We start from the raw sequence: 20,093 nt of genomic DNA, 5'->3' as shown, positions 1-20,093 counted from the left end.
GGGCTGAGCCTGGGAGCAGGGGCTTCTCCTTGGTCCACAGACCCCCAAGGAGTCCATGGATGGAATTCAGCAGGTCAGTGGGCTTAGGTGGGAAACAACTACAAGTGTCTCTGCACTGACCTCTGACAGGCCTCCAGCATTTCCTGCAGCTGTGAGCGTAGGCAACACGACTCCGTATGTTAGTAGCACCTGTGGCTTTATCACGATAGAGGTCACAGCCGCTTTCTTATCACCTTATGGCGGGGTCGCAGGTCTCTTGAACTTTTTCCCGCCTCAGTGTCTCAGGGGCTGTCAGACCCCCTGCCGGCTTCTGCTCTTTAACAGGTTCCCGAGGAAGCACAGGTGCTGCTAGTCACAAGTCTGTATCTTTAAAGGTTTTAGAAGTTTGTTTCAATACTAAATGGTTTCCTTTACATGAAACTTATATGTAATTCATTTCACACACTTAAAAGGAGCCCATAGGCTTCGCCAGCCTACCAAAGGAATCTTTGGTTCAAAAAAGGTGAGGAACCCCTGTCTGCAAGGAAAAGAGGACTCAGAGAGGTGATGAGGAGCTGGGGCGGCCTGGGCCAGGGGACCGGCATGGGCACAGGTGCCACTGGAGGGGTGTCGGGGCCTGGCTGGGGGTCACTTCTGCCCTGCCACCCCCAGCAGTGTCCAGGGGCACTAGACAAGCTGCCACTGCAGCAGCCGGCCTCAACGCAGTGAGGGTTTACCCCGCCTGGGCAGTGCCTGGCCAGTGGGAGGTGGCAGAGGAGCAGGAAGGGACAGAATGGGAGGCCCCGAGCTCCCAGGACTCAGTGCCCCCACCCCAGTTGGAGGGTCATCAACATGGCTCTCTTCCCTCCCATCCCCTTCCCAGCCTCCTTCGGAGTAAGGCCAGGGTGGCCATGGTGTCACCTGGAGGAGGGAGCTACCTGTCCCTGGAGGCCTGCAGGAGACACTGGCTGCTGCTCTGCGCGGCCCTGATGGAAAGGCTTGGGGGGCGGGGAAGCAGAGGGCAGCAGCCCCGAGGGCGGGTAGCCCCTGCCCCCGTGGTCAGGGAGATGCCAATGCCCCCCTTTCCAGATTGCTCTGGAAGCCAGGCGATGGTCTGAGCCGGAGTTGTATATGGTCAGTTCTAACCCTGTGTGGTGGAGAGGCATCTCCATGCAATGCAGCCTCCTGGACTCTGAACGTGAGCGTATCTGCTCCCAGAAGCCCCCGTGTGACCCCGAGAGCTTCCATCTAACCGGCAGCTTGGCCACTGGCAGAGGCTGTGACCATTTTGACAGCCAGCCAGGCAGAGCAGGGCTGCCCAGGGCAAGGCCTTGAGGGGAGGCTTGGGGAGTGACTGGGCCCTCTGCATGCTCTCCCACTTCTGCCAGCCACTCTCCGAGCCCCCTCTGCAGCCCGCCCACAGGGTCCATACCATGCAGAGCCCACCAGCGGCTTCCCCGCTCGGACCCTTACCGCCTTTGGTCCTGTCACCCAGCCTGGGTGCTCCCATGGGGCTGGGCTCTGGGGTGAGACCTTGAATAAGACTCACCCTGTCTTCAGAGAGCTCAGGCAGTGGAGAATTTTTAAGCCCAGAGCTCACCTAGTTCCTGCAGTTGGTGTTTGTAGAGAGATGGGAGAGCATTCAGGATCTTCTGGTGCCTTGTATTTCTGCCTTGTACTTGCTGTCACCCGCTAGGTTCCACGCATGCACAAACACACACACACAACCACACGCACACAGTTCTCATACACACTTTACAGACTTACACACACAGAAACCCCACATGTGTACATGTACACACCATACGCACTCATTCCCCCCCCACAGATGCCACACATCCACACCACACCACCCATACTCCTCTACACACAATATGCACATCACACTCACCCACACCCAAGCCAACCCACAATGTCACATTCACACTCCTGTGTCCTTATTCCCTCTGAAAAAATCCCTCTCCGCTGTGACTGTGTGGCCCTGACTCCCAGCTGCCCCGATGCCCGTGGACTCGCAGGACTCCCTGAGGAGAGGGTCGTTGTCTCAAGGGCAGATCGAAAGTCCCTTCCCCACACCAGGTCCCTGCATGGGCAGCGGGCCAGAAGCTTGTCTCCCAGGACCTAGATCGTTTTCTGCACCGGGGTAGGTCCCTGCCATCCCCATGACCCACACTCAGCCCCTCGTGACCCTGTGGCCAGCCTGCCTGGGGGAGAGGCCTGCCGGGGCCCAACGCCATGAGAGGTGCTGGGGGCACAGGTGGGAGAAGTAAGGTGCAGCCCCTGCTGTCCAGGGTGCAGTCAGTGGGACAGAAAGAGAGTAGAGCCCGAGGTCAGGGTGAGAAGAGGCAGAGGGTGGAGACACCGGGAGCAGGAGGGGAAGGATGGGGGCTCATGCTGCATCTCCCCCTCTCCCCAGCTCTTCCGACGTGTGGCCTCGGCTCTGCCTGGAATGGAGAACGTCCAGGAGAAAAGCAAAGAAGGCAGTATCCTTTTCCTTTGACAAGTGAGTGAAAGATGTGCTGCAGAAGCCATTTATTCATTGATTTATCCACGTGGCATGTTAGAACAGTGGACAGACCCTTGCCAGGTCTCCAGGCCAGCCTTCCTGGCAGATAGCTGTTCTGTGGGGCCTCCTCTGTACAGGGATGACGCTGAACTCCAAGGTCCTTAAGACCACATCCAGCTCGAACCACCTAAGCTTCCAAAACAGTGTGGGAATGCCAGAGGGATGTGTGTGGAGTGACAGTGTGGGGAGTGAGAACTAGTAAGTGCCCTTCTTTCCAGTGAACACAGATTTGTATTTCATGGGGACAAGTAGAATCTCCATTTCTGTGCGGTCAGACATGACTTCAGCATGGCCCAACCTCCTCTACGCGAGACGACTCCCCCACCAGGTGTCTCCTCCCCTGCCTGCCCTGCACAGCCCGGGCCTCCCCACTGCTCTGCGGGCAGGGTTTGCACACCACTCACACCGTCCACCCCAGAACTCAGGCCACACCCAAAAGCTGAAACTGAGGCTCAGAGAGGTGGTCTGTTTTGCCCAGTGGGAAGGAAGGCAGTTGTTCATTGTCTATTTACTAGTTTATTTATAGTCTGCCATGTTATAAAAAATGTGTGTTTATGTATATATACGCTACATACACACAAAACAAGATAAAAATGTACATAAGAAAATTGGGGTTTAGGGAATTGGGGTTCAGGAAGAGTCATGGACAAAGTCATACTCAGAATATGCCATGGCCAGGTGGCCAAAAAGTGGTAAGGAGGGAAAGTGGTAAGTAGTCTTTAAGGGAAGCATGGCTTTTTATAGTACTTAACTTCTGAAGAACCTCTCCTCGTCCTTACCTAGGGACCACAAAACCTCCCTAGGACACGGGCAGCGGGTCCCATCGCAGGGCTGCTTCTCCCAGCCCCACAGGAAGGGCGATTCTGTGCAGGGCTGTGACCAGGCCTGGCCTGGCTGGGATTTCAGCCCGGTGAGGGCAGAGGGAGCAGGCTGGCTGTGCGCTCTGCACCCGCTCCTCTGGCGGTTCCGATCCGTGCTCCTCCAGCCCACAGTCCCCACGGCGCCCGTGGAAGGGGCTGGAGCGGGGCTATGCCGACACCCTCCCCCAGCGATGTGGGTTCTCACAGCAGCAACCTCAGGGTCTAAGCGACCCGTTCTGACGGGAGCTTGAGGGGTCGAGGTTGCTGTGCCCACCTGGGCAAGGCCCACGTAGCCCTGTAATTTGCAAGGTGGGTTCCGTGCCCGGCCGGCAGGCTCCACCTCCTGGGCACTTTGGGGTGGGGCTGATAGGTAACAAGGCCGAGGCCGAGGCTGGTCACCGGGAAGCCTTCTAAGAAAGGGTCTGTCAGGGCTGTGTTTAGATGATGGTCCCACAGCCCAGGACAAGTTTTACTTCTGGTGGATACTGCTGAGGGCATGCATGTGGAAGGGTCGGGGAAGAGGTGGAAGGGTGGGAGCTGGTGACCCTGCATCCTTCCCACCCAGGCAAAGAAAAGAGCAAGTTCCTGGGTGTTTGCTGAAGGACAGAGGGGCTGTGCAGGGCAACTTAGGGGGCACCGGGGCAGGAGCGGGGGTGGGAGCTCCTCCGAGAGAGTCATCTTCCTTAGCCCCGCCCCCTGCAGTGATCGACATCAAGCTAGACAAACCCCAGGAGCCTCCGGCCAGCGAGGGTGGCTGCTCCTGCTAATGCAGCCTGACCGCAGGCTTCCTTTGACACTACTCGCTTGTTGTGTTGCTTCCTATTGGTTAGCTTCCTAAGGGGGGGGTGGGAGATGAGCTTATCCAGATGGGAGGATTTTTCTTTTCTCTCTGTCTCTAGGAGTCGGGTGGGGTGGGGAGGGAGGTTGGGCATCAGGGATCACGTCACTCTTAACAGCTGTTACTTAAACAACTATTTTTTGGTTTGGTTGTAATATATTGTACTTTATTAAGATTGCCAAAAACTGTTAAAATTAAAAAAAAAATTTAAACCATGTGTATACAACTTTTTGCCAGATAAAAATGTCGTCATTTTTATTTGAAAGATGTGCTTTTTTTGTTTTTGTATATTTGTAAACTTACAGAGAACCTTTTCCACATGCCTCCTCCTTCCTGTCCTCTTTGAACGGTTCATCACCTCTGCTCTCCTCCCACCCCCAGACCAATACAATAAAGTTAAACAATTAACTGGGCGATTTAATTAGGTTCCAATCCCCAGGCTGTCTGGCCCAGACCAACCAGCGTCCACCAAACAGGCCCTGCCTGGTTAAATCAAACACTGATTGAACGAAACAGCCTCTGAAGAGGCAGCTCTGACTCTGTCCTTCTTCCATGGCCAGAGTGGGGCATCAGTCACGGCCCCGAGCTGAAATTAAGACCTTGTGAACTGCAGGGGGCCCAGCCACAGGCCCACTGGAATTATTTCTGCCTCTTTCCCCTCCCTGAAAAGCCTTGAGAGGGCACTCGCCACAGGCAACCTTCCGTTCTCTGTGGTCCGCCTAGTGATTGGCAGAACAAGAGGTCATGGGAAGGAAGGAAGGACGGGGTGCTGTTGGCACCTGTGGGCTGGGTTATAGACTGGGGGCACCATGTGTAGTTCTGAAAATGTTTTAGCCAACCTGTCCGGCGATCAGCACACGCATCTGGGTTGCAGGGAAGGGAAGGGCAAACGGAATCTCAGTGTGTGCCCCCTGAGGCCCTCCTCCTTGGATGCCAGGAAAGCTGGAGCCTGTATCACACAGTATTGGCCCATCTGTGATTGGGGAAGGGAGGGTCTGCAGAACTGCCACCTGGAAGATGCATGTTTGCCAATCCTTGGTTGCTAATACTGTTGATGCTGTTCTGCAAAAGCTGACTTCTTGACGTGTTTCTGCCACTCTGGCACAGTGCAGTTGAAATCTTTGTGCACAGACCTTTGCAGATATTGTAGCAGCACTCTGCTTGCCTGAGGGTAGGGCTGAAGTGGGGTCCCCAGAAGGCTTCCCAGAGAGAGACGTCCTTGCCATGTTTGACTCATTTCTGAGAGGACTTAGACCTGAGGACCTATCTGTAAAATCTCTGAAGAGAACTCTCTCTTTCACTAAGTGATGTAGCCTGCTTGGCCAGCGTTCCAAATAGACCCAGACTCACCACCCCTGAGCTGGCACAAAGCCAGGCAGTGGGCAGCCACTCTGGCCAAAATCGGTAAGCCCTGCCCTCCAAGCCGGCACTGACTCTTCCTCCAGGCCGCTATTGGGCTTGTCATAGATGAGCTAAATGACCGTCCGGGGTGTGGTAGGGGGTAAATTCCTCCATAAAGCGGGGCTCTGACAAGTTATTGCAATGAATTTGGAACTTCTCAGAAACTAATCCAAACTGGCAGCCTGTAAGTGCAGCAGGAACTGGCAGGACTCATTGATAAATTGTCCAGTGGGTCTGTCACACACTCAGCTAAGGAGACTGCGTGTCAGAGCTGATCTTTAGAGAGGAGTGTATCTTCGAGTGAAGAAAAGAGGAAGCAGGATTCCCACTGAGCTCCTCTTCCAGAAGGCATAGACTAAAGTACGAACGTAATTCCAGTGTCACGTGTTGAGTTTTTATATGTGTGTACATAATTATATATAGAGGTAGACTTGTGTATACACCTTCCACACACACATTCTCACAGAGATCCATGTGCTCAATGTATATTCTTGTTCTTCCCCCTCTCAAGTTGGAACTTGCATTGTGATAACAGTTTTGGAAATTCAAAAGTACTGCAACGTGTTGAAATAAGAAATACTATATATTGTCCCAAAACTTGTGATTGTCTTGCCATCAATAAAATACTGCATAGATGTGCTAACTACAGGCAAAACTAGCCCCTGGGAATATGTGCACTGTTTCTGTCTGTACTTGTATGCACAGGTGTGCATGCCCACGTGGGCCCGTAGCCCCACCATGGCACACCCCCAAGTGGTGCTTGTTGGAAGAGTGCTTACTTACCTCGTGAGAATTCATAGGAGTCCAGGTGACAGCACCCGGCTTGGGTGGCAGTGAGGGCCATTGCTTGTGGCCCCTGGGACAGCCCCATTTGCAGGGATCTCTTTGGGTCTCAGTGAATGAATGGATGGTGGATTTTTATTTTCTTGGTACTAAGAGTACTTTTTCTTAAAACATTCTTGTAAAAAAAGGTAGAAACTCAGTCCCCTTCTCATGTGCACACATATCCAAGGCACCACTTTTTTTTTCCGTCACAGCCTAGAAGAATAGTAAGAGACGCAGTAGATACAATGTGGCTTGATGTGGCGTCGTTGAGCCATCCTTTTCCAGTGCGTACACAACATCCTCTCTCCTGAGCCCGGGCTCTCCCAGCCCCGTGGGCCTCTGCAGGTGAGGGCGGTTGCCTCCCCTCATCCTCCCATCTTGGTGGTGCCACACCGTTCCATGGGCACCCTCCTCGGGCCTCATCTCCACCCCTCATTCCTGGGTCTGTCGGGGCAGCCAGACCTCCAGCACAGAAGGGTGTTGGCTCCTTGGCTCCCGTTTTGGGCAGGTGCCATCACTGTCCTCTTGCTTGTAGCTAGCATCTTGTCTCAGAGTTAAGGTTCAATAATGAAATGATCAGGTTCCCTTGAAGAAAATATCATGAAATTCCTCAGCATACGCAGTGAGAGTATCCCATCGTTGCCGAATCCAGGCAAAGGGGAGGAATCCTTTTAGGAAATGATCTCAGTTTAGTCAGTGGTTCAGTCTCTCTCCCCACAGAGCAGCCCTGACCTGGGAGTAGAGCAGGGTCATCTTCTGTAGCCCTCTCTTTTACTTTGAGGAATCTCAAAGAAAAGCTGTCAGTAAAGCTCCTGTTTTGTGGGCATCTGAAAAATTGAGCATACGGTGGGAAAAGCAGGAAGCGTATTTATGAATGCACACAGGTGCCAGAGTGAAAGTGTGGCGCCAGCATCTTGAGTGCTAGAACTGCAGCTGTGTGGTCCGAGGTGAGCAAGTGCTGACTCAGTCAGAGGCCTCCCTGCCGTCATTGTCACCACTCTCTTCCTGTCAGCATGCTCAATCGGTCTGGAATGTCCCAGGTTCGAGGAGCAATGGCCAGATCAGTTCAAGTGTCTCAGGCAACAGAAACAAGGGTTGTATGGTGGTAGCTAAGGGTGCAGAACACATCTTGAGTGCAATGTGTCTGTCTTCCTGGTGGCCAGTCAGTGCTGGGAGCCCCTGCCCTCAAGTACCAGGTGTGACAGTAATGGCACCGCTGGCTTCGGTGTCCTGCAGGCAGAGCAGCCTCATTCCTTCACATGGCGGAAGGCCGGTGAGGATGTCAGGATGTGAGAACAGGTAGCCGAGGGCTGTGAGGTATGTCTGAGCCACACAAAGGGCAGCTGAGCTGAAGTGATTGTGCATTAACCCGTGCGCACTAGTTTCCTAACTACCTCTCCCCCAAGAATGTGAGGCATTGTCCCCTGGCTACAGCTGATCAAGGCGGAGAGCTCAGAACCCTTCCTATGCCAAGGCAGGAAAATCAAGACCGAGAAGGGTGACTTGCTTACGGTCACCCAGTAAGCCAGAAGCAGTCAGAACCAAGGTGTTTCCACTCTTCATCCATTGCTGACCTGTGTGTAACAAATGTGACGGTGCACTGGCACACAGGGCAGCTGGGCATGCGTGCTCCTCAGGCCATCTCTACTCTGGTTCAGATGTAAGTCTGTCCAGCATAGCTGAGTGAGGCAGGAAAGAACCCACGTACATTTCAGGCTCCTCCATTGCAAAGAAGGGCCAGTCCCCAAGTCCACTCTGATTGTCAGACCAGGGCACCCTTTGGACTTTTTGTTTGAAATGGACTGTTTCAGTGTTGCAAAACCTTGAGCTCTCAGTGTGTAAACTCCCTGGACACCAGACCCTCCGCCTCCCTGTGTGGCTGACGCTCCGGGCAGGGCGTGGTTTATCCTTGCAGTGGGGTTCAGACCTTCCTTCCAGCGCGAAGCCTCCATACATCGACGGCCAGCCTGTATCACGTGTGTGTCACCTTCCCCCTCACCCGTCCCCATGAAAGTGATTGGCCATGAGGAGCACAGAGGGTGGCATTTCCATCTCTCACTGGCTCAGCAGATTTAAATGGCCACATTGACTTTACATAAAACTGTGTAAAATGTGGAAGACTCAGCATGTTGATCAAACAATAAACTGTCCTAATTCTCAACACAAAGGCTCTTGTCTAATGTTTCTAAGTGGTGCAGTCATATATGGGTGGGGGGGGGGGGCGGGGCGTGGTGTGGAAAAACAGATTTCTTCAAGTGCATTCTCCACGAAGACCCTCCTCTCATGTCTCGGTGGTGTGTTCACCATCCAAAGCCCTTTGTTTCTCCCTCCTGTTCACCTGGGCTTTCCACCAATTCAGAAGGGGGGAAAAGGCAGGACGCACTAATAAGATTAAGTCCACACTCACTTCCATAATCTCCATTCTGCCTAAAGGCTGATGGAAACTCCAGGCAGAACTGAGACTCAGGGCTGTGTGATACCTCCTGTCATCCCTGCTTTCCACTCGCCATGGCTGAGGGTTAGGAAGGGTGGGTACAGGGGCTGGATCTCCCTTCCGGTGATTTCTAGAAAGCATTTAAAGGCAAGAATTCAAGGTGAACCATAATCACCTTTCAGATGACACTCAGCTGCCTCGTACCCCTCCAGTGTCACCCCACACCAATCAGAGAACCTCCCTGAGACGGCCCTTCAGGTCTCAGTCACCTCCAGACTAAAAAATGCCCTGAAGGCCAGGAGAGTGGTAGGACCAATCCGAAGAGGACACAAAGGCCAAGATCAGGCCCAGAATTGCCCTGGTCTGAGAATGCTGGGAATCCTGGGGCTATAGGGAAAGCCAAGTTCACCAGGTCTTATTCTTCCTCAAGTTCAACTTCATTAATTATCTTTCCCCTTTAAAGGTACTAAAGTTTCTGGAACACCCTCCAATCTGCCACCTCAAGGGAGCCATCTCTGATTAGGAGGGACAGGAAATAGGTGTCCCTGCCCACTGAGCCTAACTTTCCTGGCTGCCAGGTGTAAACGGTAAGGTAGAGGAGGTACAGGGCCTGTCAGGGGGCAGAGGCCTTAGAGCCGAAATGCACGTGCTTGCACGGACCAGATCAAAGCCAGAGTAAAGCTGTTCTAGACAAGCAGTCATTCCCCAAGACTGTGGTGTTCAGGGCCACATGACTGCAGACAGGAAGGGGAGTGGGTCATCTCCCTGAGCACGGTGCTTACACAGACGTCCAGCAGCCCCTTCCCCCGCGGGTGAAGGAGGCACTGCTGGGCTTCCCCAAACGTGAATGTGAAGATTAGGGTTGTGGTGAATGTCCTACCTGGAGTGCCCTGCTTGCCATCAAGGGATGTCACTCAAGGTGGCTTTCCCTATCACTGTAGCTGTGTTTTGCTGTCCAGTGACCAAGGGTGCAGACAGGAGCTTTGATAATCCTGTGCTAACTGCAAATTTTTTTTAAAAGCATATTTTAGTTGAAACAAAAAGCTCTTAAGTCAAAAGAACAAGTGCCTCACCCACGACAGGACCACAGGGAGGACGCTGGGATCGCAGGAGACACTGAGACACAGGTCATGTTGGGGCTGCAAGGGTGGTGCAGCAGCAGAGAAAGGGTGAAGGTGAGGGCAGCCCTGAGGCAGTTGACCTTGGGGCCCCGTGCAGTGCGGGGTGGGGGTGGGGGGCGGGGTTCAGTGCAGCTAAGATAAAGCCCATGCTAATGAGGGGAGAGCAGGGGCCGCATTGAAAGGGCACATTTCTTCACCTCAGAAAGTGACCATATGCCCATAAAAGCAGGAATTGTGCCATAGTTGGTATTCCCAGAGCTGGGTATGGTGCCTGGCGTTTTCCGAATGGATAAACGCCATACACGGCTCTTGTGAGCAGTCAACAGTTTAGGGCTTCGTAGTTGAAAAAGGAAGTGGGACTACTTGCCTGTGCAGAAGTCAGGTGAGGTAACCAACCACCTTCCTTTAAGTAATTGAAGGGCTGAAATAGAAGAGGTTAGCATCTAAACTGCTGCTAGTGCACCTTTACGTGAGAATGGGCATAACCAATTGAAGCTTTGATAATTCCATTCTAAATTCAAACCTTAAAAAAGAAAAAAAAAAGCATACCATTCTGGCTGAAATGATCTCAAACCAACAGAACACAGCCAAGTGCCTCGCACACAGCAGGACCACCGGAATCCCAGGGGCGCTGAGACAGAGGGCGTGGGGGAAATACAAGGAGCAGACCTCAGGGACTCCCCAGCAACAGCAGCTGTTGCTGGTCAGGAGCTAAGATCCCAGCAAACCGTCAGGCACCTGGCAGCAGAGGGGCTACAAAGGCACCAAAATGCTCGGAAAGTGTTGAAAGAGCTGGAAGAAACAGGCGGCCTCGGTCTGCGGGTGTGCTCCGTACCCACGGAGACCCCATTCCGGAAGCGGGTGGTATGTACCAGGACAGTGAGTGCCCAGGGCTTGCTCGTCAGTTGTCTCCATACCGGCACAGCACCACGCCTGCCCCTCCCCACTCGCAGGGCACAGGGCCATTCACGTCAGGTGGCAGCTTCCCTGGGAGCAGGTCTCAGTGGCCCCAACATGCAGTGACTCAGACACTGCCATGTTCCCAGGGAGGTGATTCAAGCCACAACTGTCTCACCTGTGACATACAGTCATGCCTAGTCTGCTGGTCCCCGTGACCTGACATCCCTCTTTCCACTCTGGCCATACTTGCCTCCCATCCCATGAAGAAATGGGCCTACTTTGGCTGAACGGGTTCAATGCCACAAGAAAATAATTTGACCTCCCATTGAAAACCCTTCCAAGCTCCCAAGGACTAGTCACCATGACCTCACCCTGGCCCAGACCCACAAGGGTGGGATGACTGTGGCACAGGGTTAGGAAGCAGGATGGGACTATGCGACCTGCCTGCTTCCTTCATCCTGTGAGCAAAACTACACAGGGCTTGTGGCCCAAAGAACTCAGAAACGAAAAACACTAAAGGCACACATGATACCACAGGAGGCCACATCACCTGTGAGGGTGCTCCCAGGAGCCCCAGGTGCTTGGTAGAGGTCATGTTAAGCATGCAGATTCCTGAGACCACACCCGATCTACTGCTGAATTGAATGTTCAGAAGCAGGGTCCTCAGGTGAGCTATTTAACAAGCATCAGTTAATTCTGATGCACACTAACATCTGAGAATCACTGTTTGAGACATAACTTTCCTTTTTCAAAAGACCATCTTTAGGTCTTGAATAAAATTCAACCTTGCTCCCCTTCTTCAAGTCACTTGTTCTGCGTATTGCTTCCTCCAGTAAAGTAAAACAGTTTATTACCAGAAAAAACAACAAAAAAGCTGAGAGAACACACATGCCTCTTAACGGAAGCATCAAGCCATTGATGTTTATTCAGGTGAGCATTACCTATGATTATGTGAACATGTCACATTCATCACATTCCTTTTGGGCTTCTGGTTCATTGATCTTACCCACTTCCTTAAATTACTACTTGGCTAATAAGGAAAGGGCAAGAAAGAGTCCAAAAGACAGTAATAACATTAGCAGCAGTAAGGCTTCCCAATAAGAACCCTGCCACGGTCAGACTCTTAACGTCTTCTCCACGTGAGCTTGGGTTTATTTCATACTCCAGCAAGCAAGGTGTGTGATGCAGGGTGTGCGGGCGGGGGAGGAGGGGCCCTGGGGTCCCCTCACTCGGAGCCAGAGTGACACACAGGAAGGAGAGACAGCAGGCAGAGGCCTGGGCCGTAGTGTATGTACGTGGGGGCCACACTCACTGTACGTCATCAGCTCCATGCTTTTCTCCTTTGCCTCTCCCCATCCCTCAAGACTGGGTTAGGCGCCCCACTGCACACTCCTGGAGCGCCCTGCGCCTCTCCTGTTACTGCTCTTCCCGCACTGCTCTGCGATTAGTGTCTCACTTATCCACGGCCACCCTTGTCTCCTTTGAGGCTTTAGTTGGCTTGTCCCTGAGTGTGTGAGGTAGGGATTGAAGAGTCTGTTCTTATGTACACTGCAATCATTAGGCCCTGGAAACTTGGAGTTGGGCCTGAATCCTAAAACGTGCTCCCACTTGTACCTACTCTACCACTCTATTTAAATGCTTTAAGCTAGACAGGCGGTTTTGTTTACCAAGAAATGTATTAATCATTTATAAAAGCCATACATTTAAGAAGACAGCAAAGAACATCACTCTGAAAACGCCATTTTTTTTTTAAACCATCAGTGAATATGCACTTTAAAAATCTACAGAGAACTTTTTTCATTTTGTATTTGTTCCACAGCTTTCAAGCTGACAGTACAAAATAGGAGCTCATCAAACAGCACATGAAGATAGCCCAGGAGTACTCATGCATCCAGAAAACCAGAATAGCTTCTAAATCTCCATATATTCCCCAGTTAAGGGAAACCACTAGAATGTACATTTCTAGTGTACATTTCAGTGGCATTTGGGGATTTAGCACTTATAGTTCTATCACCTGGGGACGACTCCTAGGGTTCACAACATGTTTTTGAAACCTAAGTGCTATGAGGCTGGAGTGTGGACAAGTCACTGAGCTGATGAAGAACAGACCACTGTCAACACAGCCCTGCTGTTTTTAACCTTCCTTCACATGTCGGAGACGATATTGTAATTGCATCTACAAATCTGAAAATTCACAGAGGACTAGATGATGTACTGCCCATGAATGTCAAAGGCAACTGGAAATCACCCAGTTCCATACACAGACAGGTTTGTTTCCAGGAAAAAGAGACCAAAGCACAGAAGCAGAGGATAAGAAAACATTTTAGATGATATTATATTCTCAAGATAATATCCTCTCTACGTGAGGTCGGCTTGTTAGACCTTGACCTTACATCAAGCATATGCTAAAGGGACCTTACATACACTTTGAAAAGGGAAGACACGAATCAAATCAAACTAACTAGCTTCAAAGCAATAAGGGAGAACTGAACTTAAAAACTTCCACACTGGTTTCAACAATAATTTGTTTCCAGAACAAGGAAAAGTTGCTAACTATATTTGTACCCCTTCTTTATCAACTCCAGACTACCACATCCTTTTCCAAAACTGTCAGTCACACACACACACATTCGCATCTTGTGTTTGGATCTGGCCCTCAGGCGATTTTAGCCAGCCACTTCTCCAAGTCCTGGATGTCAGCAGAGCCAGTGTCCCCTCTTCCGCCCTTGGCACTGCACTCCAGGAACTCCACTTTGAGGGGCAACTGTGAGAATTCAAATTCTTTGCCTTTCTTTCCCAGCTGAGCAGTGGCAGTGCTGGAACTGTCCAGTATGCTGGGGGCAGCAGAACGGGTGACTCGTAAAGTATTGCTGTGAGACAAAAGGAAAATGAGTCAGGAAGCAAAAAGAGCTTAATTTTTATATAACAATTAAAGGCCTTTAGGAAGTCATATTAATTTCTAAATATTTCAGCACTCATTTAAGTACTTCATCATAAAACTGTCAATTATGCTATTAGGATTGTTGAATATTTGCATTTATAGGTCACTCTCTTGGACAGACAGGATACGGATCCAACCTAACGTGGCCAGATGACAGGAGGTCAGTAATGAACCAAGGTCACACCAACCTTCTTCCAGTTCAGTGCCCCCTTCTACTAGGATTTCCTGCATGATGCCATTTTAAGATATAGGTTTAAATTACCCGCTATAAGTATTCTAAAACCTTTCTGAAAAGTTTCTGAAAGTGAAGTGTGGGTAGGTAGGGTATTTATATTTACCTTGAGTCTATCTGGATACAGAGCTTAGAAATCCACAAACTGCAGACTCTCATATCCAGTTTGGGTGCAATTACTATTCTCCAATCTCTTTAACCACTAACACTTTCCCAATTTAAGTCACTTAACTGCCACCTGCTGGCCCTAATAAGAATTGCAAAAGCAAGGCTCATTTGTCTACTTCTCTCCCCCTTTCTGCTGTCCAGAAGCAGAGGAATACAGGCTGACAATCTGCTTTCTTACAAAATAAAGCATTTCTTGGTGCTGTAAGATTTCATGAAAACTAGTGAAGAATCCACAGGAAAACTAAATACCTTGTTTAGAAAGACACACATATATGGAAAATGTATTTTAAAAACAAATAATTAATACAGGGAAAAGCATTTGGGGAGGAGCACATAGGGCCTTCTAAGCAAAGTGGTGGGTCCATGGGTATTCACTTTACTATTCTTTAAACTCAATATATGTGTCACATATACTCTTTTACATGTAATATATTTTACAATTAAAAAAACAACTCAAAAGGAAAAAAAGACAAACATCATATTCAGCTCTTGCCATAAGGCCATGTAAACATAGTAAATCTTGTGATTCAGAAGACTATGAAATGCTTCAAAGCTGATAAGGCCTAATTCTCATAAACACAGGATTAAACTAAATTTAGACTCCTAATTTAACTGATATTAACCTTTATAACTTTTTTTTTTTTTTTAATGGCTGTGTTGGGTTCGTTGCTGCACATGGGCTTTCTTTAGTTGCGGTGAGTGGGGACTGCTCTTCGTTGTGGTGCACAGGCTTCTCCTTGCGGTGGCTTCTTTTGTCGTGGAGCATGGGCTCTAGGCGCACGGGCTCAGTAGTTGTGGCTCGCGGGCTCTAGAGCGCAGGCTCAGTAGTGGTGGCACAGGGGCTTAGTTGTTCTGCGGCATGTTGGATCTTCCCGGACCGGGGCTCGAACCCGTGTTCCCTGCATTGGCAGGGGGATTCTTAACCACTGCGCCACCAGGGAAGCCCCCTTTATAACTTTTTAACATTTTATTTTACTGCCATATAATACAGCATTTCTTTCTGTATTGTTTTTCTACGGCCCTTTAGAGTGAAAAACAAATGGACTAAGGAAAACGTGTTTTAAACATGGGAAGACTTGGACTATGCTGTTTAAAAAAATGGATATACAAATATTATGACTGTTTTTGTCCAAAAGATAATTCTCAACAATTGCAACAGAAATTTTAGAAAAACAAATCAGCTAATTCCAATTTTTTTAGCTTAATGACAAGCAATATGCAGTCTCAAAAGAGTGAACATCAAGAATAGGAGAAGAGGTGATGAACATGCAATTTCAGAAAGGACAGAAATCACTGAGAGTGACACCAGCAAGATGGCAGAATGGGAGTTTTCAGCTCAAGTCCTCTCACAGAAACATCAATTTGAATAACCATCCACACAGAAGAATACCTTCATGAAAGGTAAGAAATCCAGGTTAGAGATTACAGCATCTGGGTATAACACAGAAATAAGAAAAGATGCACTGAAGAGGGTAGAAAGGACAGTTCCACATTACCCATGTTACTGCTCCTGCAAGCCTGAACAATGCAGCATGGAGAGATATGATTCACACGGAGGAAGGAGAGTGAAGTGAGCGCCTACTGTGTCATGGAACCTAGCTCCTGGCCAGCCCCAGTAGACACAGGTACCTGGCCAGCCATGACAGATTCAGTTTCCAGGCCAGCTTCCATGGACCCAGGCAGTAGGCCCACGCACCCACAAACCCAGAAGTAAGGCCAACCTGCCTAGGGACTCCAGCAGCAAGCCCACCCAGAATCTCTGGCTGGACTGACTAGAAAAGTGCTTTCTCTGACAAAGTTAGTCTATAAAGACTAGAAGGAGTGATTACTTTTTCAAATGTGCAGACACCAAAATAAGGACACAGGATCATGAAAAATCAGGGACACATGACACCACCAAAGGAACAAGATAAAGCAGCAATAACTGACCCTAAAGAAATGGAGATCTACAACGTACCTGGCAAAGAATTCAAAATAATCATCTGAAAGTCCCATAATCTACAAAAGAACACAGACAACTCAACAAAATGAGGGAAAGAATAAGTGAACAAAATCAGAAAGTCAACAAAGATATAGAAGCCATGAAAAACAAAAATTCTGGAGCTGAAGAACACAATGAATGGATGTGAAAAATTCAACAGCAGACTCAATCAAGCAGAACAAAGAATCAGAGAGCTTGAACACAGGTAATTTGAAATTACTCTGTGTGAAAAACAAAAAGAAAAAGTGAAAAAGAGTGAAGAAAGTCTTATGGGACATCATAAAAGGAACCGATATATGCATTATGGCAGTGTCAGAAAGAGCAGGTAAAGACAAAGAATCAGAAAGCTTATTTAAAAAAAATAATGATAGAAAACCCCCAAATCTGGGGAGGGAAATGAACATCCAGATCCACTAAGCCCCTAAAACCCCAAATGGATTAAACATAAAGAGAGCTTTAATGAGACACATTATAATCAAACTGACAAAAGTCAAAAGACAGAGAGAATGTTGAAAGCATTAAGAGAAAGGCCAACTGTCACAAACAAGGGAAAATGTATAAGACTAAAAGTGGATCTCATAGCAGAAACCTTGCAGGCCAGTGGAGAGTGGGATGATATATTCAAAATGCTGAAAGAAAAAAAACTGCCATACAAGAATACTATACCCAGCAAAACTGTCCTTCAGATAAAAGCTTTCCCAAACGCACAAAAGCTGCAGTTCATCACTACTAGTCCTGCCTTATAAGAAATGCTAAAAGGAGTTCTTCAAGGTGAAATAAAACTAATCAAGAACATGAAAACATATGAAAGTATAAAACTCACTCTAACAGTAAGAATATACTAAAATTTAGAATACTCTAGTATTGTAATGGTGATACATAAATCATTTTTAACTCTAGCATAAAAGCTAAAGACAAAAGTAATAAAAATAATTATGACTACAATAATTTATTAATGGATACACAATATAAAAAGATGTAAATTGTGACATCAGTAACATAAAATGTGGGGGAAGGAGAAGTTAATGTATACAAATTTTTGTATACAAAGTTGTTATCAGCTTAAATTAGACTGTCAGTATTATAAGATGTTTTATATAAGCCATGACAGTCACATAGAAAACACCTGTAGTAGACACACAAAATAAAGAGGAAAAAGTCAAAGCATAACAATACAAAAGAAATCATCAAATTACAAAGGAAGAGAGGAGACAAAGGAACTATGAAACAGTCAGAAAACAACTGACAAAACAGAATAAGTTCTTACCTATCAATAATTGCTTTAAATGTAGATGGTTTAAATTACCAATCAAAACAGAGTGGATGAATGGATAAAAAAACAAGCTTGAACTACATGCTATCTCTAAGAGATGCACTCTCAATTTAAGGTTCAAAGTAAAGGGACAGAAAAACATATTCTATACAAATGATAAACAAAAGAGAGTAGGGCTGAATACAGAAATATCAACAAAATAGACTAAGTCAAAAATTGTCACAAGAGACAAAGAAGGTTATCATATAATAATAAAGGGGCCAATTCATCAAGAGGATAAAATAATTGTGTATATATACATATATATATATGCACCCAACATCAGAGAACCTAAATAAATAAAGGGGATACATCACATTAACAGGATGAAGGATAAAAATCTTATGATCATCTCAATAGATTCAGAAAAAGCATATGACAAAATTCAACATCCTTTCATGATAAAAACTCAACAAAATAGTTGTATGCACCTCAAAATAACAAGTGTCATATATGACAAGCCCACAGATAACATCATACTCAATGGTGAAAGCTAAAAGCTTTTCCTCTAAGATTAGGAACAAGATAAGGATGCCTACTCTTGCCAATTCTATTCAACATAGTACTGGAAGTCCTAGACAGAGCAATTAGGCAAAAAAGAAACAAAAGGAATCAAAATCAGAAAGGAAGAAGTAAAATTATCTCTGATTTCAGATCATTTGATCTTAAATATAGAAAACCATAAAAGACCCCCCAAAAACCAGAACTAATAGACTCAGTAAAATTGCAGGATACAAAATCAACACACAAAAACAAGTTCTGTTTCTATGCACTACTAATGAACTATCAGGAAAATAAATTAACAAAACAATTCCATTTATAATAGCATCAAAAACAATAAATTACCTAGGCATAAATTTAACAAAGTAGGTGAAAGATCTGTACACTGAAAACTATAAAACAGTGATGAAAGAAACTGAAGACACAAACAAATGGAAAAATACCCCTTGTTCATATATTGGAATAATTTACATTGTTAAAATGTCCATCTATAGGGGACTTCCCTGCTGTTCTAGTGGTTAAGAATCCGCCTTCCAATGCAGGGGATGTGGATTCAATCTCTGGTCAGGGAACTAAGATCCTACATGCCGCGGGGCAACTAAGCCCGCACACCACAACTACTGAGCCCACGTGCTGCAAACTACAGAGCCCACACTCTCTGCAGCCTGCGCGCCACAACTAGAGAGAAGCCCGCAGGCTGCAACAAAAGATCCCACATGCCGCAACGAAGATCCCACCTGCCACAACTAAGACCCGATGCAAACAAAAAAATGTCCATCTATAAATTTAATGGAATCTCAATCAATATTCCAATGGAATTTTTCACAGAAATAGAAGAAACAATGCTAGAATTCATATGGAACCACAAAAGAACTATAATACTCAAAGTAATCCTGAGTAAGAACAATAGCATCACACTGCCAGATTTCAAATTATATTGCAAACCTATAGTAATCAAAACAATATGGTACTATAAAGACATATAGATCAATGGAATAGAATAGAGAGCCCAGCACAAACCCATGCATATACAGTCAACTAATCTTCAACAAGGATGACAAGAGTATACAATAGGAAAAGGATAGTCTCTTCAATAAACGGTGCTGGGAAAACTGGATATCTACGTGCAAAAGAATGAAACTGTGTATGTTATACCGTACACAAAATCAACTCAAAATGGATTAAAGACTTAAATATAAGACCTGAAACCATAAAAATCCAAGAAGAAAATGCTCACTGACATTGGTGTTGTGGAAATTAGTTTTAAGATATGAGACCAAAAGCAAGTAACAAAGCAAACATAAACAAGTGTGATTATATCAAACTAAAAAGCCTGTGCACAGCAAAGGAAAGAATCAACAAAATGAAAAGACAACCTATGGAATGGGGGAAAATATTTGCAAACCATATATCTGATAAGGGTTAATATCCAAAATATGGGATTTAGCAATATGTTTTTGGATCTGTCCAAAAACATACAACCCAGTAACAAAAAACCCAAATAATCCAATTTAAAAAATGGGCAAAGGACCTGAACAGACATAGAGGACATACAAATAGTCAACAAGTACATGAAAAGATGCTAAACATCACTATTCATCAGGGAAATGCAAATCAAAACCACAATGAGATGTCACTTCACACCTGACAGAATTACTAACATTAGAAAAAAAAAGATAAGTGTTGGTAAAGATATGGAGAAAAGGGAACCTTGGTACATTGTTGGTGGGTATGTAAATTGGTATAGCTATTACAGAAAACAGCACTGAGATTCCTCAAAAAATTACAAACAGAACTACTGCCATATGAATCAGCAATTCCACTTCTGGGTAGTTATCCGAAGGAATTGAAATCAGGATCTCGGAGAGGTACATGCCTTCCATGTTCATTGCAGCATTATTAACAATAGCCAATACATGGAAGCAACCTAAATGTCCCTCGAAGGATGAACAGATAAAGAAAATGTGGAACGTATATACAATGGAATATTATTTAGCCCTGCAGAAGAAATTCCTACCATTTGCAACAACATGG

At 47.0% G+C, this 20,093-nt stretch overlaps 2 protein-coding genes across 2 annotated transcripts in view; one reads left to right on the top strand and one right to left on the bottom strand.

Annotated features, from left to right (window-relative positions):
- The window catches only part of RAB6B (RAB6B, member RAS oncogene family), a 55,311-nt gene extending 51,066 nt beyond the window's left edge, over positions 1–4,245 (top strand). The window contains exons 7-8 of the mRNA XM_068547314.1: positions 2,396–2,462; positions 4,108–4,245. Of these exons, the coding sequence (XP_068403415.1) occupies positions 2,396–2,462; positions 4,108–4,172 (132 nt within the window). The 3' untranslated portion in view covers positions 4,173–4,245. The remainder of the gene's footprint in view (positions 1–2,395; positions 2,463–4,107) is intronic.
- A 7,574-nt stretch (positions 4,246–11,819) lies between these two features.
- Positions 11,820–20,093, bottom strand: part of SRPRB (SRP receptor subunit beta) — a 31,341-nt gene continuing 23,067 nt past the window's right edge. The window contains exon 7 of the mRNA XM_068545936.1: positions 11,820–13,794. Coding sequence (XP_068402037.1) covers positions 13,581–13,794 — 214 coding nt within the window. The 3' untranslated portion in view covers positions 11,820–13,580. The remainder of the gene's footprint in view (positions 13,795–20,093) is intronic.

This window comes from Eschrichtius robustus, chromosome 6, assembly GCF_028021215.1.
Source record: "Eschrichtius robustus isolate mEscRob2 chromosome 6, mEscRob2.pri, whole genome shotgun sequence".
In the NCBI taxonomy this organism is placed as follows: Eukaryota; Metazoa; Chordata; class Mammalia; order Artiodactyla; family Eschrichtiidae; genus Eschrichtius; species Eschrichtius robustus.
Note: the sequence above shows the minus strand (reverse complement) of the source record. Positions and strands in the feature narration are given on the sequence as shown.